The sequence below is a fragment of the Lagenorhynchus albirostris genome, chromosome 2 (genome assembly GCF_949774975.1).
Source record: "Lagenorhynchus albirostris chromosome 2, mLagAlb1.1, whole genome shotgun sequence".
Taxonomy (NCBI): Eukaryota; Metazoa; Chordata; class Mammalia; order Artiodactyla; family Delphinidae; genus Lagenorhynchus; species Lagenorhynchus albirostris.
Window position 1 is genome coordinate 104,600,861 of NC_083096.1, and position 25,744 is coordinate 104,626,604.

Genomic DNA, 25,744 nt, shown 5'->3' on the forward strand with positions numbered 1-25,744 from the left:
TAAGACCAAACAGAACTGTGGTATCCTTGCTGCAAGCCAACAATGCCCTAGAGTTTAAAAGTTCCAATTCCTAAAAGAAAAATATGAACTGGATCTTGGACAGTACAACAGAACAGACATTTTAAAGGGCCTGAAAACATCTTCACCTTATTATACTGTTTAACTTTCTCAGGATCATTCACATCTCATTTTTTCCTAATAACAATGCCATAAGATAGGAAGGGGAGACTACTCTTCCCTTCAACAAATAACTCAGAAATAAAAATCACTTCCTTGACTAACACAATATTTTAAGTCAACTATACTCCAATAAAAATTTTAAAAAACAATCACTTCCTTGAGGATCTAAAGAAGTCACATAGTCTCTGAAACAGATGAAGTTATTCTAGATATTTGTCATTTTGGATCCCAAATATGAAATGAAGTCACAAAATATAGTGGGAAGGCCAAGAACATTTTCAGGCTTAACAAGTGGTGAAATCAGGTCATTCATCACCACTAACAAGCCTTCTGTCCATAGTATATTTAACCACAAGGCTTCCACAAGCTTAATTTACCAATGATGAAATGTCTTTCTGGAGATGGTTCAACTTGGATGTTAAGTTTCCTGGGTAAGAACAGCTGGCTGTCCCTGATTCTGACACAATAGAAAGGTTCAAAAACAACCAACTGTCTCTATTTTACTTTTTCAAACTTCTGCATATAAGAGTCTCATATAGATAAATACAAAAGGACTTTTATAAAATAGTTCCAACACTAACAAAACGGGGACATTAAGATATTTAGAGACTTCCCTGGTGATCCAGTGGTTAAGAATCCGCCTTCCAATGCAGGGTATGGGGAACCACATGCCGCAGGGCAACTAAGCCCGCACACTCTAGAGCCCGTGTGCCACAACCAGAGAGCCTGAGCACTGCAACTACTGAGCCCGCGCACTCTAGAGCCCGCGTGCCACAACTAGAGAGAAGCTCGCGCGCCACCACAAAAGACCCCGCATGCTGCAAATAAGACCGAATGCAGCCAAATAAATAAATAAATGCATTTTTTTTTTAAAAAAAGTTATTAGGCTAGGGAACTATATCCAATCTCCTGGGATAAACCATAATGGAAAAGAATATTTTAAAAAAGAATGTATATATGTGTATAACTGCGTCACTCTGCTATACAGCAGAAATTAGCACAACATTGTAAATCAACTATACTTTAATAAATTTTTTAAAAGATATTTATTAGGCTAAAAATGCTATAAATAAAGTGTCACGTTACTTTTCTCCTCTCATAGGAGTATTACATCCTTGCATCTCAATATCTAGCCATACACTCCACCTTTCAATTCTTCAAAACCAAGACCTTTCCCACCGAAGACATTCATACATATTGTACCTACTCCCAAAACTGCCCACTGCCCACCCCAACGCCTCCATTCTTTGAATAGCTGATTCTTCTAAGTAATTATATCAAAATAGTTGCACTCTACAATACTATCAGAGAAGTCTTATTCTTTAAAGCACTTATAACGTATTTACATTTCTTTTTTCTCAATTCTTTATTTTGAAAGTTGCCAAATATAGTCAAAACATAATAATCATCAGTATACTCTTCACCTAGATTCACCAATTAATATTTCACATTTCTCTCCCTCTCTCCAACACACACACACACATTTTTTGCTGATCCATTTGAAAGCTGCAGACACCATGACACTTCACCAGCAAATATCAGCATGTACCCCCTTAAAACAATGATCTTTCTCCTGTGTAGCCACAAGACCATTATCATTCGCAGCAAATTTAACATTAATATCATCACCTAATGTACAGTCCAAATTCTCCTATTTGACATACAAAAAAAATGTTCTTCAAAGCTTTTTTCAAAACCTAGGATCTTAGTCAAGGTTCACACATTGCATTTGTCATGTCTCTTTTGCCTCCTTTCATCTCAACTTTATCCCTGTCCTTGTTTTGTTGTTTTGTATTTTTAACACTCAACATTTTTTCATTTCAGCTATCTTGGTAGCATGCCACACGTTCTGGATTTGCCTTATCCTTTCCTCATGATTAAAGTTAAACAGTTTTAGAAAAAAACACTACATAGGTGATACTGTGTGTTTACTTGCTTCCTGTGTGTATGTGTCTGTGTGTGTCTCCCTCCCCACTCCCTCCTCCAAAATACTGCATACTCCACAAAAGCAGTGAAAATGTCTATGCTGTTCCACAATATATCTCTAGCATGTAAAACTATATCCCACATTATAAGGTCCTCAATAATATTTGTTGAACAAATAAGAAAATAAATTCTCCATAGCATATAGCACTAAATTATAGTACTTTCTTCAAGATGAGCACCTAACAGATATCTGTTGATGTTAGTTCATGACTAAAAGGTAATGTAAAAGATACATGCACCCCCAATGTTCACAGCAGCACTATTTACAATAGACAAGATATGGAAGCAACCTAAATGTCCAATGACAGATGGATAAAGAAAATACGTGGGGGCTTCCCTGGTGGAGCAGTGGTTAAGAATCTACTGCCAATGCTGGGGACACGGGTTTGATCCCTGGCCCGGGAAGATCCCACATGCCATGGAGCAACTAAGCCCGTGTGCAACAACTATTGAGCCTGCACTCTAGAGCCCACGTACCACATACTACTGAAACCCGCACGCCTAGAGCCCGTGCTCCACAACAAGAGAAGCCACGACAATGAGAAGCCCGCTCACCGCAACGAAGATGCAACACAGCCAAAAATAAAACAAATAAATTAATTTTTTAAAAAAAGACGATATGGGGTGTGTGTGTGTGTGTGTGTGTGTGTGTGTGTGTGTGTGTGTGTAATGGAATATTACTCAGCCATAAAAAAGAAATAATAACATTTGCAGCAACAGGACCTAGAGATTATCATGCTAAGTGAAGTAAGCAAGACAGAGAAAAACAAATATTGTATGGTATCACTTGTATGTGGGATCTTTAAACAAAAAAATGATATAAATGAAGAAGAAAACAAACTTGTGGTTACCAAGGGGGAAAGGGGGGAGGGCTAAATTAGGAGTTTGGGATTAACATATACACACTGCTATGTGTATAGATAACTAGCAAGGACCTAAAATAGATAACTAGCAAGGACCTACTGTATAACACATGGAACTATACTCAATATTTTGTAATAACTATAAGGTAAAAGAATCTGAAAAAAGAAAAAATATGTATATAACAATCACTTTACTGTACACCTGAAACTAATACAACATTGTAAATCAACTATAATTCAATAAAAATTAAATTAAAAAACTCACAAATCCCTGTTTAAAAAAAAAAGGTAATGTCATTAGGATCCAAAACTACATTTTGAGGAGAATATTTTGAAATTCAGTATAAATTTATTTTTAGTACTAGGTAAGTGTTCTTAACCAGAGCTGCATAAACTACTCTTCTGTCTAATAGAGAATTCATGAACTGCTATCAAAAAGTCCTCAATTGTCAATAGAGGGGTTCAAATTTCCATAAAGAAACTTTAAACTGTGAGGAGGAAATGATCATCTCTCTTCTCATTGAAAACTGGTTTATTTTGTTTCTATATGTTTTAAAACATCTTAATATTATAAAACTATTTTTCTTAAAAAAACAAAATACTCACCTAGGAATAGTAAAGCAGTATTTGTGCCAGACAGTCCTCAAAGAGCTGAGTTCTTTTTTTGGTGTGTATTAATAACTTAGCATATGTCTACTTATAGCACCTAAGCTTTTTGAAAAATATGTGTTTACCATTTTTCTCCTATGTACACACTTTCAGAAAGAAGAATTTGGTGGAAGATCTGCTGGGGTACTCAATTCCTTCACTCACAAGGTACAGTCTAATCAGAGAAAACAGAAGCTACAAATATTAAATACCTCAACTTTCTCCCACCCCTTTCCCCCTAAACCTATCCACAAAAACAAGTACCTAATAATCTTCTCTAAGAAAGACAAGTCTCTTCTCTCCAGTATGAGAGCGAGATCTCGTATTGAGAATCTCACTTTATCAATTATTGCCTTTCCTTTATTTTAAATCTCCAACTCTCCTTGGTGTAAATCTGCCGTAACCAAAATTAAAAACAAACAAAAACAACAAAAATCTTTACAAACTACATCTCCATTTTTCTCATTCTTTTCACCAATAAACTTTAAAAAGCACACTCCATTTAATCCATAGCAAATTGACAGTCCTAATTAACAGTTGCATCAAAGACCTCCAAATGACCCAATACCAGTCAATGCTCTAATTTCAGTTCTCATTGTACCCAAATCTTTACATAATAACTGATGATCATGACATACTTCTTAAATTCACTTCTCTTAGTTTCTAAAATACTCCTCACCCCTAGTGCAACGATTCTTCTCCCATCTATCTGACATTTCCTGTTACTGATTCTTCCTCCTTTGCCAACCCTTTAAATGGTGGAGTTGCCTAGGGTGCCCTCCTCTTGTGCTACATGTTCTGCTTGTCCTAAATAGTCATGTTCTCCTAACGCTTCACCTAATTTTTGTCTGTTGACAATTTCTAAATCTTTCATCTCCAGCCCCATCCTATCTCAAAAGCTTCTGACCCTCATTTGACACTGCCCACTAGACACCTCAACCTGGATTATCCCAGCACCTTTAACTTAACAAAACTAACATTCTCTTCTAATTCCTCCCCTTTCTCCAGTATTCCCTATCTCAGCTAATATCATTACTATCTGACCATCTCTATCTAGAAATTTGTTATCCTTGATTCCTCCCTAATCCTCTTCCCTAACTCTCCAAATATTCACCAAATCCTGATTCTTCCTTAAAGACCACCTCACAAATGTCGCCTATAACCACAGCCTTATTTCAGATCATTATCAGCTCTCACCTGCACTATTACCATCAACTCCTAACTGATCTTTTTGCCACCAACCCCACCACTTATTTAATGCACTTTCAATTTGCTGTAAGGAAAACCTGTTTTAGCCACTCACTCCTTTGCTTAAAGAGCTCCAATGGGCCCTATGCCTAGAGAAGTCATTAACTAAAGGACACATAATTTTCACATTTTAAGTCTATGAAATGCAAATCTGTCTTACAATTGCTGGTAACTCCTAATCACTAACTAGCCAAGCAGCAGCAGCAAAGTACTCCTCACTGCCAGTGCATATGCATACAATAAGAACACCAGAATCAAAACATAGAGAATGAGTATCAGAAGCCACTGGGGAGAAAATATTAGAGAAAATACTGAGGCACCTTTTATCCCTCTGGGAAACAAATGATTATGGGTGAAGTCAGGGTACACATAGTAAATCAGACATGTTCAGCTGGTCTCCTAAAGTGAGAATCAAGAAAAGACCTGCTGTACTTCACTATAAACCTGCAATAGAGACCAGCACCAATCTTTATATAATTATTTTAATTATTACATAGATTAGTTTAAGAAATACTATCACCAATATTCATGATGGCACCAAAATTGACACTGTGAGGGAAAGCTAGGCTATAAAACTCAAGTAGTGATTCAGAATACACACACACACAAAAAAAAAAACTATTAGAACTAATAAATCAGTTCAGCAAGGTTGCAGAATACAAGATTAACATACAAAAATCAATACTGTTTCTATATACTAGCAATGAACAATCAGAAAATGAAATTAAGAAAAAATTCCATTTGCAATAGTACCAAAAAGAACAAAACATTTAGGAATAAATTTAACAAAAAAGTGGAAGGCTTCTACAATGAAAACTACACAACAGAGAGAGGAATTAATAGATAAGACCTACATGAATGGAAAGTTATCCCATGTTCATAGATGTTATTAACATTGTTAAGATGGCAATATTTCCCAAATTGACGTAAACATTCAATGCAATATCTATCAATATCCAGGTGCCTTTTTTGCAGAAACTGACAGACAGATCTTAAAATCCACATAAAGCAAGGAACACAGAATACCTAAATAACCTTGAAAAAGAATGACAAAACTAGTTTAAGCATGCCCCAATTTCAGAACTTAAAGCAAAAGTAATCAAGATGTTATGATACAGGCATAAGTACACATAAGTGGAGGGAATGAAATTAAGAATCCAGAAACAAACCCTTATGTTTATGGTCAACTGATCTTTGAAAAGATTGCCAAAACAATTCCATGGGGAAAGAAGAGTTTTTAAACAAATGATTCTAGGGAACTGGTATTCACATGTAAAAAGAATAAAGCTGGACACCTACCTCACACCATACACAAAAATTAACACAAAACAGATCATAGATTAAATGTAAGAGCTAAAACTATATAATTCTTAGAAAAAAAGCATAGGAGTAAATCTTTGTGACCTTGTGTTAGGCAACAGTTTCTCAGATATGACATCAAAAGCACAAGCAAAAAAAGAAAAAGGAATAAATTAAACTTCATCAAAATTAAAAACTTCTGTGCTTCAAAGGACACCATAAAGTGAAAAGACAACCCACAGGATAAAATAATTGCACATCATATATCTGATAAGGGACTTGTATCCAAAATATACAAAGAATGCTTACAACTCTCAATAAAAAGAGAGATAATCCAATTTTTTTTAAAATAGGAAAGGACCTGAATAGACAGTTCTTCAAAGAAGTTATACAACAGGCCAATAACTACAGGGTTTAAAACATGCTCAACAACATTAGCCATCAGGGTAATGCAAATCAAAACCACAATGAGATACCACTGCACACCCACTAGGATGATTATAATCAAAAAGACAGACAAGTACAAGCAAGGATGTGGAGAAAGTGCAACCCTTAGTTGCTGGTGAGGCTGTAAAAAGGTGCAGGGGGCTTCCCTGGTGGCGCAGTGGTTGAGAGTCCGCCTGCCGATGCAGGGGACACGGGTTCGTGCCCCGGTCCGGGAAGATCCCACATGCCGTGGAGCGGCTGGGCCGGTGAGCCTGCGCGTCCAGAGCCTGTGCTCTGCAATGGGAGAGGCCACAACAGTGAGAGGCCCCGCGTACAGCAAAAAAAAAAAAAAAAAAAAAAAAGGTGCAGGGTCTTTGGAAAATGGTTTGGCAGTTCCTCAAAACGTTAAACACAGAGGTATCGTCTGACCTAGCAATTCCACTCCTAGCTACGTATCCAAGAGAAACTGTGTCCATACAAACCCTGTACATGTCGTTTATAGCAGCATTACTCATAATAGCTAAAAAATGGGGGGGAAAAACCCAATGTCCATCAACTGATGAATAAACAAAATATATGTCCATATAATTAAATATATTTTAGCCATAAAAAGGAAATACCGATACATGCTACAACATGGATGTACTCTGAAAACATTATGCTAGGTGAAAGAAGCCAAACACAAAAGGCCACAAAATGTATGATTTTACTTATATGAAATGTCCAGGATAGGCAAAATATAAACCCACAACGTAGATTAGTGGTTTTCAGGGGCTAGGGGGAGGCGGCGGAAATGAAGAATGAATGCTAATTGGTATGGGGTTTCTTTTTGGGGTAATAAAATGTTCTAAAATTAGATAATGGTAATCATTCTACACTCTATGAATTTTTTTTAAAAGACACTGAATTGTATACTTTAAAAGGATGAATTATAATGACATATGAAGTATCTCAATAAAAATGTTATTTTTTTAACTTTTTTTAAGTAATTCAAAACAAGCAAATTTTTAACAGAAAGTCATAGAAATACCTTAACCCAATGTCCTTTATACTTTCCTTTTTATGTTTATACAAGAATGATAGATAAAAAGCTGTCTTTCAATCGGCATAAAATAAAAATTCTACATGATAAGCTCTGTGTTCCAGCTTAATTAATAGGGCCTTTCCTTTCTTAATGATACACCGAATAATAGCACATCCTGCAATTGTTGGCATCTCATAGTTGATGATATACAGCATTTTACAGAGTTGTAATGAGTATCTTGGCAGGAAAAAACATTTTTCATTTTGTGTAATTATTTTAGTGCGTATTAAAAATATATTCATTCCCAGGGCTTCCCTGGTGGCACAGTGGTTGAGAGTCCGCCTGCCGATGCAGGGGACACGGGTTCGTGCCCCGGTCCGGGAAGATCCCACATGCCGCGGAGCGGCTGGGCTCGTGAGCCATGGCCGCTGAGCCTGCGCGTCCGGAGCCTGTGCTCCGCAACGGGAGAGGCCACAACAGTGAAAGGTCCGCGTACCGCAAAAAAAAAAAAAATATATATATATATATATATTCATTCCCAAACTGATGGTTATTGCTTAGAATAAAGCTAAATGAGTTAAAGCTAATATAAAGAAAACCATTTAGTAAATAATAATAGAGATACTCAGATATGGCAAGAAATCATTTTGGCAACAAAATTAAGTTTAATTTTGACAATGGTCAAAAGAATAAAGTTTAAATCCCTACAAAATATAAAATGCTTTCGTAAGTTAACCTCTCATACAATCCTCATTCCCACTCCCCAATATTCCAATCACAACAATAATTCATTTTTCTCATTATTCCTGTGAGATGACGTTGTCAACAAGCATACCATAAAGGGCTTTATGTGTTACATTTGGACCTTATAAACATTACAGTCTCACTCAGTATTCACACGATATTGGTTCCAGGACCCTCACCCCCACCCCTTCTCCCCTGACCCCTCAGACACCAAAATCCAAGGATGCTCTAGTCCTTCATATAAAATGGTATAGTATTTGCATATAACCTATCTTCCCATATACTTTAAATCATCTCTTGGTCACTTATAATACCTAATACAATGTAAATGCTGTGCAAAGAGTTGCCAATGCAAGACAAATTCAATTTTTGCTTTTGGGAAATTTCTGGAATTTTTTTCCTGTATATTTTCCATCTAAGGTTGGTTGAATCCACGAATGCAGAACCCCACAGATATGAGGGCTGACTGTATTTCTCAATCTTTTTTTTTTCCACCTTGGCCCAATGTTCCTGAAAATCCCATTAATAACAGCAACTCACTACAGCAGGGGCCCCCAACCCCCGGGGCCACGGACAGGTACCAGTCTGTGGCCTGTGAGGAACCAGGCCGCACAGCAGGAAGTGAGCGGCAGGTGAGCAAGCGAAGCTTCATCTGTATTTACAGCCAGTCCCCATGGCTCGCATTACCACCTGAGCTCCGCCCCTATTCAGATCAGCTATAGGAGTACGAACCCTACTGTGAAATGCGCATGCGGGGGATCTAGGTTGCGCTCCCTGAGAATCTAATCTAAAGCCTGATGATCTGAGGTGGAGCTGAGGTGGTGATGCTAGTGCTGGGGAGCAGCTGCAAATACAGATTATCATTAGCAGAGAGGTTTGACTGCACAGAGACCATAATAAATCAATTGTTTGCAGACTCATCAAAACCCTATCAGTGAGTGGCAAGTGACAATTAAGCTGCATCTGGTGGCAGGCTTTATAGTGAGTCGATGTACTTCAATTGTACAGCTGCACCTGGTGGCAGGCTTTAAGTCAGAATCTGACACTTATTTTAGTCCGCACATGGCCCGCCCATTGTTTTATTTACCACTTCCGTCCGCGCCTCTTTCCTGCACTTTGCACTTGTCTCAGGCACAGTTTTGTTAAGCCCACAGGCTAACCCCAGCCAAAATTAGTAAAAAACAAACGTCGCTGGAGAGCTTCTTTGAAAGGGGGTAAGACCCGATGATGAGACAGCAAAAGACTCTAAGACTGCCAACAAAAAGAAAGCTGCATTTAAAAGAAAATACCAAGAATGCTACTAAAATTATGGGTTCATTGCAACAGGTGATTCACATTCTCCAAGTCCGCTTTGTATAAAATGTGGCAACCGGCTATCCAACGAAGCCATGAAACCTTCAAAACTGCTTTGCCACATGCAGACCAAGCACCCTGCATTAAAAGACAAGCCTTTGGAGTTTTTCAAAAGAAAAAAACGTGACCACGAAGAACAGAAGCAATTATTGAAGGCCACCACTTCATCAAATGTGTCTGCACTGTGAACATCATTCTTAGTGGCTAACTGCATTGCTAAAGCTAAGAAGCCCTTTACTATTGAAGAGTTGATCCTGCCTGCTGCTAAGGACATTTGTTGTGAACTTTTAGGAGAGGCTGCAGTTCAAAAGGTGGCACGTGTTCCTCTTTCAGCTAGCACCATAACTAGATGAATTGACAAAACAGCAGAGAACATTGAGGCACAATTGTTAGAGGATTAATGAGTCACCATGGTACACAATCCAGGTTGATGAGTCTACCGATGTTGACAACAAGGCAACAATGCGTGGTTTTGTTCGATATATTTTTCAGGAGGATGTACGTGAGGATATGTTAAGTACACTTTTGTTGTCAACCAACACCACAGCTGCAGAACTATTCAAGTCTTTGAACGATTACATATCAGGAAAACTGAACTGGTCATTTTGTGTCGGTATATGCAGGGACAGAGCAGCTGCCACGACTGGACGGCTTTCTGGTTTCACTACTCGGGTCGAAGAGGTCACTTCTGAATGTGAGTCTACGCACTGTGTCATCCAGAGAAGTGCTGGTTAGCCGAAAAATGTCACCTGAATTTAACGTTTTACAGGATCTGATTAAAATTATCAACCACTTTAAAGCCCATGCCCTTAATTCACGTCTGTTCATGCAGCTCTGTGAGGAGATGGACGCAGAGCACACACATCTTCTCTTATACACAGAAGTGAGATGGCTTTCTAAATGTAGATGACTGGCCAGAGTTTTTGAGTTACGAGAGCCGCTCCAGAGATTTCTTTTAGAAAAACAGTCACCACTGGCAGCACATTTCAGTGACACACAGTGGGTCACAAAATTGCTTACTTGTGTGACATATTCAACCTGCTCAACGAACTCAATCTGTCATTTCAAGGGAAAACGACAACTGTGTTCAGGTTGGCAAATAAAGTGGCTGCATTCAAAGCCAAACTGTAATTATGGGGGCAACAAGTGAACACTGGGATTTTTGACGTTTCAAACATTAGCAGAGATTTTGAAAGAGACTGAACCAGGGCCTTCTTTCTCCCAGCTGGTGCATGATCACCTATCTCAGCTTTCAAAAGAATCTGAGCATTACTTCCCAACCATAAAAGACCCCCAAACTGGGAAGGAATGGATCCACGACCCATCTGTGAATAAGCCGGGTGAATCAACTTTGTCCGTGCTGAAAGAGGATTGACTGCTTGAGATCACAAATGACGGTGGCCTTAAAAGTATGTTTGAGACAACTTCAAATCTCCATATGTTCAAGGCGGGATATCCTGAGACTGCCACAAAAACACTGAAAAGCCTGCTTCCATTTCCAACATCCTATCTTTGTGAAGCAGGGTTTTCTGCAGTGACAGCAACCAAAACAAGATTACAGAGTAGAATGGACAGAAGCAACACACTTCGGGTGTCACTGTCTCCCATCACCCCCACATGGGACCATCTAGTTGCAGGAAAACAAGCTCAGGGCTCCAACTCTGCATTATTGTAAGCTGTATAATTATTTCATTATATACTACAATGTAATAATAATAGAAATAAAGTGCACATTAAATATAATGCGCTTGAATCATCCACAAACCATCCCCCACCCACCCACCCACCCTGGTCCGTGGAAAAATTGTCTTCCACGAAACTGGTCCTTGGTGCCAAAAAGGTCCAGGACTGCTGCACTACAGCATTAGTTAGTTCTCTTTCCTTTCATTTCTACTCCCCTTCCCCCTTTTACTGAGGGGAGGAAGGGACTATTTTAAAATATACCTCCCCATGTTCCTGAGATGTCACCATTCTTGAGCAGCATCTCAAGAATTGGCTGCCTCCTCTACATCTAACCATCATTGGTATGACCAGCTGCTGGCTTTGGGAGCAAAGGAAGGAAAAAAAAAAAAAAGTGAGGGTTCAACTCACAAGGAGAGTGCCTGAAAAGAACTAAGAAGGGTGAATGAGTGCTGGTGTCCCAATGCCTTTCACATTCTGGAACATGGGAAGCAGAAGGGAGCTAGCTATCCACATTTCATCATGAATTAAACCCAGCCATGCCAGGTACCCAAGCATGTATTGCCTCCTGATTTAATAATATTGAAAAACTACAATATAAAAGACAAAGCCCAAGAAAACAGATTACAAAGGAAACAATCCAGGAACAGAGAACTTAAAAAATAAAGTCTATGGGGCTTCCCTGGTGGCGCAGTGGTTGCGAGTCCGCCTGCCGATGCAGGGGACACGAGTTCGTGCCCCGGTCCGGGAGGATCCCGCGTGCTGCGGAGTGGCTGGGCCCGTGAGCCATGGCCGCTGAGCCTGCGCGTCCGGAGCCTGTGCTCCGCAACGGGAGAGGCCACAACAGTGAGAGGCCCGCGTACCGCAAAAAGAAACCAAAAAAACCCACCAAAAAAATAAAATAAAATAAAGTCTATGGGAATTCCCTGGCAGTCCAGTAGTTAGGACTTAGCACTTTCACTGCCAGGGCCCTGGGTTCCATCCCTGGTCAGGGAACTAAGATACTGTAAGCTGCAGCCAAAATAAACAAATAAAGTCTAATTAATATACATAGAAAAAAATTAAGGATGTGTTGCATCCAAACATTGAAAACATGATGATGTAAAAAAGGAACAATCAGAATCCAAGAATGAGCTCCTGAAATTAAAAATATGATTTTAAAAAAATCTTTAATTGAACTGGAAAAATAAGTCAATGAAAATATCCCCAGATTATTGGGGGGCGGGTAAATGATCAAGGAAATGGAGAATATAAAAGAAAAGAGGGCTTCCCTGGTGGCGCAGTGGTTGAGAGTCCGCCTGCTGATGCAGGGGACATGCATTCGTGCCCCGGTCTGGGAGGATCCCACGTGCCGCGGAGCGGCTGGGCCCGTGAGCCATGGCCGCGGAGCCTGCGCGTCCGGACCCTGTGTTCCGCAACGGGAGAGGCCACAACAGTGAGAGGCCCGCGTACCGCAAAAAAAAAAAAAAAAAAAAAAAAAAAAAAAGAAGAAGAAAAAAAGAAAAGAGGCCCTCAATAAAGAGATAATGCACAGAACCAAAAAAATTTTTTTGATCTACGTGTATATTTTCATCTCTAAAAATTAGGTCTACTTTGCATACTGCTCATAACATGCCTTTTTTCTTTTTTTCTTTTTTTTTTTTTTACAATTTAACAGTATATTTGAAACATCTTTCCATATCTAGAAATATATTTCCACGGCACCTTTTTATTTTTACTAGTTAATATTTATTTCACATTGAGATACAATTGAAATACACTATATTAGTTTCCTGTATACAATATGATTTGATATTTATATATATTGTGAAATGACAACAAAAGTCTTATAACATCAGTTAGCAATAAGTCTAGTTAACACCAGTTACCAGTTACAATTTTTTCTCCTGTATGAAACTTTTAAGATCTACTCAACTTTCAAATACGCAATAGAGTATTACTAACTACAGTCACTATGCTGTACATTACATCCCCATAACTTTATAACTGGAAATTTGTACCTGTTGACCCCCTTCAACCATTTTGTCCAACCCACACCCACAGCCCACAACTCCGGCAACCACCAATCTGTTCTATGTATCTGAGCTTGGGTTTTTTGGTTGTTGTCCTGTTTTAGATTCCACATATAAGTGAGATCATACAGTATTTGTCTTTCTCTGTCTGACTTATTTTACTTAGCATAATGCCCTTAAGGTCCAGTCACCATGTTGTCACAAACTGCAACATCTCATTCTTTTTTATGGCTGAATAATATTCCATGACACACACACATACACATCCCTACCTCATTTTCTTTATCCATTCATCCACCGATAGACACTCAGGTTGCTTCCAGGTCTTTGCTATTATAAATAATGCTGCAATGAACATGGAAGGTATATACAGTTGACCCTTGAACAAGTAGGAGGTTAGGGGCAACAACCAACCCCCCACCCCCACCCCAATGCAGAGTCAAAATCTGAGTGCTGCTATCTCTGCCTCAAAAACAAAGGAACTGATAAATGACTCATCCAAGGTCAGGAAACTGAAATAGTCTTGGATAGAATCATAATCAAATCCTAGTTCTTCTGATTCCACATACTGTGATCTCTAATCAAACACAAACTTTCCCCCCACACTTAGTTAATTTAAAGACCTGTAAAATGAAAATACAGGTACTATATTTGTGGGAAAAAAATCCACATAAAGGTGAATCCGCACACTTCAAACCTGTGTCATTCTAGGTCAACTGGGTATCTTTTCGAGTTAGTGTTTCCGTTTTCTTGAAATAAATACCCAGAAATGGAACTGCTGGATCATATGGTAGTCCTATTTTTAATTTTTTGAGGAACCACCATACTGTTTTTCATAGTGGCTGCACCAATTTACATTCCTACCAACAGTGCCCAAGGATTCCTTTTCGCTACATCCTCACCAACACTTGTTATTTCTTGTCTTTTTGGTAAGAGCCAATCTAACAGGTGTGAGGGAATATTATTTTTTAAATAATAATAAAATTTCCCAAGGTTGAAAGGAGACAAAAATCTTCAAAATGATAGGACTTTCAAAGTACTGATTTTCAAAAACCCTAAATTTGCATGAAATTGCATAACACTGAAAACAGAAGACTCAATAAGCTTCCGAAGAGAAAAATCAAGTTACCTAACAAAAGAATGAGAAGCAGAATTAGAGTTAAGATTCTAGAAGATAATGGACTGCCTCAAAATTGTGAAGAAAAATAAAGTTCAAACTAGAATCCCAATGAACCAAACTAAATTTGAAAAAAATGAAAGCATATAAAATAAATGTTAAGATCTTAAACCAAGATTTGAGGATTTGGCTCTAGTAAAGTGAGGAAATATCCCCCAAGAAAGAAAAAACATGGGATGCAGGAAACAGTGCACCCAACCCAAGAGAGCAACAGAGAGAATCCCCACAATGGCAGCCATGAAAAAAATCTAGAGCACAACTAGTCTGGACCAGAAAAAGAAAAAGAAAGAAAAAAAAAAAGGTTCCAAAGAGTGGTGTTTGAGGAAAAAGGAAGATTAACAAACTAGACAGTTTAAGACAGTTTAAGACACCAGAAAAATTTACAGATAAGACAAAGGCAGAGAAAACATGAAAAAGTGTTAGAAATTTTAAGGGAAAAAAGTGTTACAAGAAAGGAACTGTAATCATGGTTCTATCCAGCACAGCAGACGATAATATTTACTTGGTCAAGATCATATAAAAGCTGCTTATTAATCTTCAACCTTTAGAATCAACTATAAACAAGACAGATAATTATGGCTAAGAAGAGAATATTAAATGTTTTCAAAATTTAAAACAGAAAAGCAATGTGAAAATGACAAAAATTGAGCAGTGGAAGGAGGAAGAGAAACCAAGGCAAAGGAAGGGACTTTAATAATACTTGCCTTACGAGGTGGAGGAATAAAGTCCAAAACTGATGGGATATGAAAAAAGGTTTAAGTTTAAAGTTAAGGAACTAACCAGTAGAAAACCCAAAAACTGGAAAGGGGAAAAGAAAAGAAATGTAGGGCATAAGTTAACTGAATCTTTATCACAGCATAATCTTTATGTCTTTATACAGCAAAATGTCTAAAGTGAGTAAATCAAATAGTAGAATAAGGGCTTCCCTGGTGGCGCAGTGGTTGAGCGTCCGCCTGCTGATGCAGGGGACACGGGTTCGTGCCCCGGTCCGGGAAGATCCCACATGCCGGGGAGCGGCTGGGCCCGTGAGCCATGGCTGCTGAGCCTGCGCGTCCGGAGCCTGTGCTCGCAACGGGAGAGGCCACAACGGTGACGAGGCCCGCGTAACGCAAAAAAAAAAAAAAAAAAAAAATAGTAGTATAAAAGTATCACTTAGCATTATGGAGACAATGAGCAGAACAAAGGAATATAACACTTAAAAATAAAATAATTCCCTCTCAAAGCAGGACTCAGGAGGCCTGAGGACTGTAGCTGTTCATTTAAATCCTTCTGTTTCTATACTCTGATATTTTTGGTCAACTACATGCATTACCCCACTAAAGGAAATTTTTAAGTGTTTAGCATAAGTGAAAAATATGCTTAAAAAGAAGGCAATGAGACTAAAAAAGGCATTTTTGGTAGCTGAGTGATATAGATTACTTTTTAAAGTTTTTTAATATTTAAATTTTCTACAATGAGTGTATCATATATATATCTTTATTAATAAAAGTTTAAATGAGAGCTGAAGTTGAAACTATTTTTTCAGAGCTTGGCTACATAAAGGAGAGAGGGCTACAAACATCTGGATAAGGATACAAGGTTAAGGTGAATGGCTTTTTCTGTTTTTAAGTATGAAAAGTCTTGACCATGTTTCTAATATGAAAGGAGGATATCAAAAGATAACTGAAAACACAAGTCAGAGAAATTGAATCTTTAAGGGAAAGACTAGTCTTGAATCAAAGAAGGTACATTTCTTTTCATGTCAGTTTGGATACATTTATAGTTAAGTTGGTAGATGTGAAGATAGGAAGTTGAAGCAGTTCATGGTGGGTTTTTTGTTGTTTTTTTTAACATCTTTATTGGAGTATAATTGCTTTACAATGTTGTGTTAGTTTCTGCTGCATAACAAAGTTAATCAGCTGTATGTATACATACATCACCATATCCCCTCCCTCTTGCGTCTCCCTCCCACCCTCACTATCCCACCCTTCTAGATGGTCACAAAGCATGGAGCTGATCTCCCTGTGCTGGTCTCCCTGTGTTATGCAGCTGCTTCCCACAAGCTATCTATTTTACACTTGGTAGTGTATATATGTCAATGCTACTCTCTCACTTTGTCCCAGCTTACCCTTCCCCCTCCCCGTGTCCTCAAGTCCATTCTCTACGTCTGCGTCTTTATTCCTGTCCTGAAGCAGTTCATGTTTGAGAGCCTCAAATTTTTTCCAAGAAGAGACAAAAATCTGCTTAAGGAGAGAAGCCAGGAATGCTAAACACCCTGCAATGCATAAAACCACCCTAACTCCCTAAAGAAAGAGTAGACTGAAGAAGCAGGTCTCAACGGTACCTGGGGATCTATGAGCTCTACAAAGTCCTAGCTAGTTTCAAAATAATATTAAGACATTATGTGCCTTTTTCACTCATTCTCCCAGAATTGTAGAGTGGAATTTTCCAGGGACTAAATGATATGTGATGATTTCACTCTTAAGATTAATGGGGTGTGCACATATGTATTCTCATTTTTTAATTCTTGGGGTCCTCAAGAATTAAGACTGTAAAGGGGTCCTAAGACCAAAAAATTTGAGAATCAAATTTGAGAATCACTGCACTAGTGAATTCTGTAAGGATATTCTAAATTTTTAATCTTTGCAAATAACCACTTTTTGTTTGTTCCTCTCTAATGAACAGCAATAAAACTCTTGAAACAAAAAAACTGAAAAACATCATATTCTGCAGGCTGTTTTTGAAAAAGAAAAATCTAAGAGATGAATTTAGACATAAAGTGGAAAAGACTGAAAAAATAGAAAACAGGACATTCAGGAGAAACTTGACTTGGGGAAGGATTTTATCCCCCTTGACAATTCTCATCAACCTAAAGGAAAAAGAATGCCCATTGTTTTCATTATAATCTAGAAACTTATTTTAGTTTCAGAAAGTTCCTAGAAGGTCATTTACTTCCTAGCTAATGAAAAAAAAAAAATCCCTCCTTATAATATCCCTAAATAAGATGATCATCTAGCCTCTGTTTAAACGCTTCCCTGAAAGGAGAATTCTCTATCTCACAACACCTAAATGCAATTTTATAAAACATTTAACAGGTTCACAAGGTTCCCAGACTACAAAGTTCCATTAACTACTTTATTAACCACTTATTTAAAAGATTTTAAATGAGTGTGATGGAAATACTACTAAAATATTTTTCTTTTTCATTTCAAGTATGAAAAACATGCCTATTATTAGTCTTTCCTTTGTATAGCTCTTAGTAATGTTTTAATAAGAAGTGGTAAGTTTCTAAACTTGACCCTAGAACAAAATTTAGTACTTCTTAACCCTGGCTGCAAAACAAAATCAAGTGGGAAAAAATTTTAAACACAAATGTATATAAAAGCCTGTACCAAATCTCTCAAATCAGAATCTCTAGGGTATGAGTTCTAAGAAACTGGTCTTGTTAGTTTTGGTTTGTTTTTCGGTTTTTTATTGATAGCTCTATGGGTGCTTATCTTAGATCAATTAGATCTATCAGCACTGGTCATCCCAAAACACCAAGGGCCAGTATTTTCAAATTCTAACAAAATATGGTTTTAAAAAATTCAACATCTGGTTCAATAACACTTCTAAATATATTATACTCAACAGCGTACATGGCAGTTTACGCTGTACATGTCTGAAGTCAATAATTATGAACAGGGCAAAATAATTTATTCATTCAGTATTAGACATACTCATCATCTAGAGAGGAAAGTTGTAGAAGATGTTTTTAGTGCATAGGTTTCATTACAGGTATACCTGATTCTCTTGTTCTATACAACAACTCTTCTGGGAAAAGATTCTGGAAAATAATACTAACCAATTACACTGCACCTAGAGTTTATAAAGTGCTTTCTCCTTTATTTTCCTTCTTGACCCTCCCAACAATCCTGTGAGTAACACATGTGGGTAACATCCCCATTTTACAGGTAAAGAAACTAAAACTGCTGCGGATCTAGCAGATTAAACAAAGACCCCAATCTTCTGAGTATACATTCAGTACTTTCCAGTAGACACCTGTGTCTTTCCACTCCACCCCCCACTACAACTTAAAAAAATTGTGGGAGCTTTTCCTGCAATGTAAACTTCACTAGTAAGGGTAGAGAAAAACAAACGCGCATCTTTAGTTTGTTTTTAGAACCTGACTGACCGAAACCAAACCAATTTGACCTGTTCTTGCTACGCCTGCTTTGGTCCACTTTTGTCCCCCTAACTTTTATTTTTTAATCAAACATTTTAGTTTGTGATAATTGTAGATTTATATGCAGTTGTAAGAAATAATAAATTCCATGTAACTCTTACCAAGTGGAAGCATCTTTGATTTAGCATTTTATACTACAGAATAATATCACAACCAAAAATATTTGATACCAATATTTCCATCATCACAAGGATCCCTCACATTGCCCTGTGCCCTTAATTTTTAAATCCTCATCTTAGGCAACATTTGGAAGTAAATACTCATTAAGTCCCTACTCAGCTTTATCCATTCAAAATAAGAGAACTGTCTTCATAAGCCATTAAAAAAAACCTCATGTTACACGAAGTACTGGTTAGGATTGTCACCACATAATGTAAGATTCTTAAGCCACTACTACAATATCCTTTGCATAATGGGATTTTTCAAGCTAAGACTGCAGTTCTAGTTTCATGAAACAAAAATTTTAACAGATATGCATACTGAATGATTCCATTATATAAAGTTCTATTCAAAATTAAAGTGAACAGTAACTAGGGAGAGGGAAGACTGAGAAAGGCTACATGTGAGCTTCCTAGAGAGAAGTATTCTACACCATGATAGGCTTATGAGAAACACAGTTATATCCATTTTTCAGAACCGTACTGAAGGGCTTCCCTGGTGGCGCAGTGGTTGAGAGTCCACCTGCCGATGAAGGGGACACGGGTTCGTGCCCCGGTCCGGGAGGATCCCACATGCCGCGGAGTGGCTGGGCCTGTGAGCCATGGCCGCGGAGCCTGCGCTCCACAACGGGAGAGGCCACAGCAGTGAGAGGCCCACGTACCGCAAAAAAAAAAAAAAAAAAAAAAAGTACTGGAATTAGGCAATGGTTTCTTACATATGACATCAAAAACACAAGCAAAAAAAGAAAAAGGGATAAATTAAACTTCATCAAAATTAAAAACTTCTGTGCTTCAAAGGACATCATCCGCCAAAAAAAAAAAAAAAAAACGGGGGCTTCCCTGGTGGCGCAGTGGTTGAGAGTCCGCCTGCCGACGCAGGGGACACGGGTTTGTGCCCCGGTCTGGGAGGATCCCACATGCCGCGGAGCGGCTGCGCCCATGAGCCACGGCCGCTGAGCCTGCGCGTCCGGAGCCTGTGCTCCGCAACGGGAGAGGCCACAGTGAGAGGCCCGCGTACTGCCAAAAAAAAAAAAAAAACAAAGGACACCATCAAGTGAAAAGACAACCCACAGTAGAAAATAACTGCACATCATACATCTGATGAGGGACTTGTATCCAAAATATACAAAGAATGCTTACAACTCTCAGTAAAAAGAGAAATAATCCAATTTTTTTTTAAATAGGCAAAGGACCTGAATAGACAGTTCTTCAAAGAAGGTACACAACAGGTCAATAACTACAAAACATGCTCAACAACATTACCCATCGGGGTAATGTAAATCAAAACCACGAGGAGATACCACTGCACACCCACTAGGATGATTATGATCAAAAAGACAGACAAGTACAAGCAAGGATGTGGAGAAACTGTAACCCTCATAGTTGCTGGTGAGGCTGTAAAAGGGTGCAGGGTCTTTGGAAAATGGCTTGACATTTCCTCAAAACATTAAACACAGAGGTATCACCTGACCCAGCAATTCCACTCCTAGCTACATACCCAAGAGAAATGGAAGCACGTGTCCATACAAACCCTGTACATGTTATGTTTATAGTAGCATTATTCATAATAGCCAAAAAGTGGGGAAAAACAATGTCAATCAACTGATGAATGAATAAACAAAATGTAGTACATACAATGAAATCTATTTTAGCCATAAAAAGGAAGTACTGATATGTGCTACAACATGGATATACTCTGAAAACATTACGCTAGGTGAAAGAAGCCAAACACAAAAGGCCACAAAAATGTATGAGTCCATTCATATGAAATGTCCAAGACAGACAAATATAAACACAAAAAGTAGATTAGTGGTTGGCCCAGGTAGGGAGGAATGGAGAGTGACTGACTACTAATGGATACAGACTTTCATTCTGGAGTAATAAAATGCTCTGAAATTAGATAATGGTGACGGTTGTGCAACTCTGAATATACTAAAAATCACTGAATTATAACTTAAAAGGGTATATACATGTGAGTTATGTATATATAAATATAATACATGCATTATATCTCAATTAAACTATTATTAAAAGTGTAGAGTTAAGATCTTCAAGATGTGTAAATTTTCCCTCAAAAAACTTTAAAAAATAATAAAAACAAAGGAGTGGGGGGGTAGAAGTACAGATGAAACAAGCATGGATACAAAACAGTTCATTATACTTCTATTCACTTTGTATGTGTTTGAAATTTTTTGAGTAAAAATAACAAAATAAATTTTTTAAAATAACAAGGTAAACTAATTTTCCTAAAATCCATTTTTGTTGTTTTTGACAAAGGAAAAAGAAACTTACATCTTAAAAAGACCAGAGACATTGATACCTTCACTATTCTTTTGCAATGTTATATGAAAACAGAGAAATGACAGAAGACGTGATGCGTGGCAAAAATGAAGATTACTTCATCTTAAAAATGTACAAAGAGAACTTGACTCTCCCTAGTTCAAAGATAGTTCTGAATCTCCTTAGTTCAAAGACAGTTCCTTAGTTCCTGTGGTTTCCATGGTTGATGGGTGTGACAATGCCTAATAAATGGATGCAATACTGTGCTGTCCAATACAGCAGCCACATATGGCCATTTAAATTTTAGTTTTAATGAAATAAATTCAATTATCAGCCTCACCAGTTACATTTCTAGCGTTCAACACCACATTGGCCCATGGCTATCATACTGGATACAGCAGATATAGATAACTGCCATCATTGCAGAAAGTTCTATTGGACAACACTACTCGAATACATAAAAAACATCCAAAGAGAAACTACCATATTCCAATTTAGGATTGCTATACTGTATTTTGCTGCAAGAAACAAATCTTGAAGAACACGGGAAACAAAGCATAAAAATATCAACCAAGGAGTATCATTCACGGAAGTTTAGACTAACTAAAGCTGCAATTAAATTTTACTTTCAGAACCACCAAGCTACAGATGTTGGCCATGGCAACTGCTCAGAGGCAAATTTCCCCATCTGTTAAAATAGATTATCACTATACTGCCAGTTTCCTAAAGTCAGATGTAAAGATTATGCTGAAATACAAATAAAGCAAATTATCCTTTCAGTCAAAGATCTAATGAAAAGGTATATTTATAATCCATGACATCAAAGAACTTATGACCCACAGCAAAATACAAAGGATAAAATTCCTTTCCTAACTGAGCTTTGAGGTAACAGGCACAATTAAAAGCATAATTAAATATATTTTGTTTCATCTAGAAAAAAAGTTTAACCAGATGATTTCTATACTTCTAGTTCTAAAATTGTGTGTGCATTTCATCATGATAGGTATAGATTTCCGTTAATGCCCATTGACATGAATATGCAGTTATCAGGAAACAGGTGCACTCTTAATTCAAATACTTCAGAATATTTTTAGCACTTAAAAAAAATGAAGGCGAGCAAATTTAAAATATGAATTCAAATAGATTTTTATATTAGGAACCTAAAAAAAAAAGTTTCACCTTGTATTCCCTTTGCAAGCTATCACTACAAATGCTTGGAGTGTGAATAACATTCCAAATATCAAGAATAGAAAAGACATTTAAAATCAGCTCTTTCCTTGCCAAAACTACTGGGCACTTACAGCTGTTCGTCAAAATGGCTCCATTTAAAGCATTTCAAACCTCTGAAAAGGTCACTCAATAATTTAAGTACATTTTATTTTACCCACATTAAATACTTTTAAATTCACTGTCTTTGCAATCCACTGCTCAAAAAAGAAATTCTCAAGGGAGAATGAAAACATGGAAATTGAAACCAGCCTATAGGCAAAGTGTACAGAAGGGTCACCTGGAATCAATCTGAAGGAGAAAGTTACTACTACCGGAGCATCTGGAGTCAAATTAAATCAGGCACTATTTACATATTTCTAGTTCTATACTGACCTCACATGGTGCTTTCTTACGTTATACACAGGTCTACCTAGGTTTATATATTTGAATTAGTAAATGGGTTCTATCTTTAACCAAAGTTCAATGTTTTAAAGAATAGAATAGCATTCCATATCCCTTTACCCATTGTTCAGGAACCCTCACAGTTCGTCAAATCACCCCGATAAATCCATCTGTTCCCTCTAGCTGCTTCCAAAGAAAAATTCTAGCAACCAAGGACGCCAGACTGTAAAACACATAGTTAAGAGTTCTGGCACTATTAAAACATGTTAAGAAATCTTGGCAAATTAGTTAAAATCCCTTCAACCGTGAGTACCTCAGTTGTAAAAATGAATACAATACTACAAATCTACATCCAAGCAGGCATACGAGTTAGATTTAATTAAACAGAAAACTGTCTCAAATTTTTGGTGGGCTCCGAATATAAGGTACCTCTCCCCCATCTCACACTTTCCCTTCCACTTCTTCCCCTTAAGCTTTCAGGGTTTGTTCTCACGTTCTACTTAGTGTTCCCCTTATCCTCCTACTCCATCCTGCCCTTCTACTCTACCCCCATACTCCAATTCCATACAATTCCACCACCCTCCCGTTTCATGCTGCTACTTCCCTTTGCGGCCCCTAAGGTCCCAGGCAACCCCTGCACTCTGGTCCCCCTCATCTCCCTCAGTCCCCATTTCCTCACGGCTCCTCCCTTCGGTTCCCCACCCCCTCATCACCAGGTTCATCCTGCCCCTCCAACCGTCTCCCGCCCCCAAGGTTCCTTCCTGCCCCTCCAAACACAGCTTCCCCGTCTCAACGTTTCATCTTGTTCCTCCAACCGACTTCCCCAACGCCCTGCTCACTCCTTTAGTCCCTATTTTCTCCAACACCCAACTGACTGCCCCTTTCCATCCATTCTTTTCGACATATGCAAGGCACCCCCATACGTACACTGGAGCCCCCACCCCCACCTCGAGCCTCCATCTTTCCCTTTTATACTTGCTTCCTTTCTTCCTCCTCCCCACCCCCTCCACCTCCTCCGGAAGAGCCTGGTTCCCAGGCCAAGGTCTCTCACCTCATTCGGTCACTTCAGTGGTGCCAACCGCTTCATACAGGAAAAAACAACCAATCACGACCCCGTGGGCGCTTCCCCTGCGAGTCCGAGCACTTACCGGGCACCCGCCCCACCAGGCACCCCGCACATACACACGCACAAACCGAGGACCTGGGGACGAAGGTTGGGGGGGGAGAGAGTGAGCGTTCTTACACCGGCCTCAAACACAGCCCACTTCACTACAACCCTTCGCCATTTTGGTTTCCCGCGGACTGCCGGTGCATTCTGGGAGCGCAGAGAGACTCCGGGACCGAATGGCAGCTCTCCAGAGCCGCGAGGGGGCGGAGACTGTGTGGTAAGCGCGGAAGAACACCGTGCCCTGCGTCCGCGGCAGGGACTGAACAAAGAAGGACTCTTTAACTTTGCGGTGGGGCTAAGTCCTTCCGCCGCCGGCGCTAACACAATAGTGAACGCTGAGCTTGGGACCCTAGGCTGTACTGCTGCTGTTTGTGTTGCAGAGGGAAGATAGTGTCCAACTTTCACGCTGCATGTTCTGTTCCTGAGAAATAGGACGGTGCTCGCTACGTCTTGCCTTGCCAGTATCCCTTCTGTGGAGAAAATCTCTTATCTTCACCCTGAGACCTGCTGTTCGAATTTCATTCAGCGCGGAAAAGACCCTGGATGTCAGAATTATATCTTGTTCGGCGATTATTGTCCAGCCCCAAATTCCTTCCTATCAGAAGCTGCTTATATAGAAGATTTTCGGACTATTTTTCCCTGACGATGAAAGGTTTCTCTGTTTATTTGCTTTGCAAATCCTTACTAATTGTGATGAAATCTGAGAATAATTTCGTGCAAAGTGGTTTATTTTAGGAATACAGAACTTTTTCATACTAGGGCAGACCCTTAGCTGCCGACAGAGGTTCCAAGTGACAGACAGAGAGTGCATGCTTGTCTCTGTGACTTCTACTTAGATAAAACCCAGCTCCTCTTAGTAGCCACATGAGGGACCTTTGTTTATAACTTTGTCAAAATATTTTAAAAATCATTTTATATTTTGTGTCATATTACATCACAGGGATAATTAGTACCATGTTTTTCAATCTGTTTAAGAAGACAGCTTCAGTCTATCTGCTACCCTTCAAGTTTCATTTTGAACTCTGTGATAACATAGTTTCTCAAAAATATATCTTCAATGCCCTTCACACTTTTTGGTTGAGTAGAGTTTAACTTTAAAAAAAGTAGATGCAGTCCAAAAATGGATAAAGATATTACACAAACAGGTATATTTGCTGTGCATCTAAGCCTAGTCACAGAATATCAGTTTTAGAGAACATTTGGTCTAAATTCTCCTCAACATTTCTCTCAAGTGGTCAGCAACCCTCAGCTTCAACATCTTCTGTGGTTCAGTACCTCAGAGGCAGTCATTTCAATTTCACAAACACTAATAACTAGAAAGTTATTCCTTGTATAGATGTACAATCTGCCTTCCTATAATTTCCACTTACTAGTATAACTTTTGGCTTCTTTAGCCACACGAAAGTGTTCTAATTTCTTATATATTAGAGAAGTCAATGATGCCTGTCTTTTTGAAATTTAAAAAAGAAAAGCTTGCTATTTGCCTATGTAAACATATAAGTACAAGAGGGCAATCATTTAATTTGAGGAAGCCAGGTGCTCAGGGAATAAAGGGCACTGAGGGAGGCACAGTAAAAAAAATTCCTGTAACTGTGGTCGTAGGAATTTCTGGGGACTTCCCTGGTGACACAGTGGTTAAGAATCTGCCTGCCAATGCAGGGGACACGGGTTCGAGCCCTGGTC

At 38.6% G+C, this 25,744-nt stretch overlaps 1 protein-coding gene across 1 annotated transcript in view; it reads right to left on the reverse strand.

Annotated features, from left to right (window-relative positions):
• MTF2 (metal response element binding transcription factor 2) overlaps positions 1 to 24,183 on the reverse strand; it is an 85,843-nt gene extending 61,660 nt beyond the window's left edge. Inside the window, exon 1 of the mRNA XM_060139566.1 lies at positions 23,945 to 24,183. Coding sequence (XP_059995549.1) covers positions 23,945 to 23,949 — 5 coding nt within the window. The 5' untranslated portion in view covers positions 23,950 to 24,183. The remainder of the gene's footprint in view (positions 1 to 23,944) is intronic.
• Between the last annotated feature and the right edge of the window lie 1,561 nt (positions 24,184 to 25,744).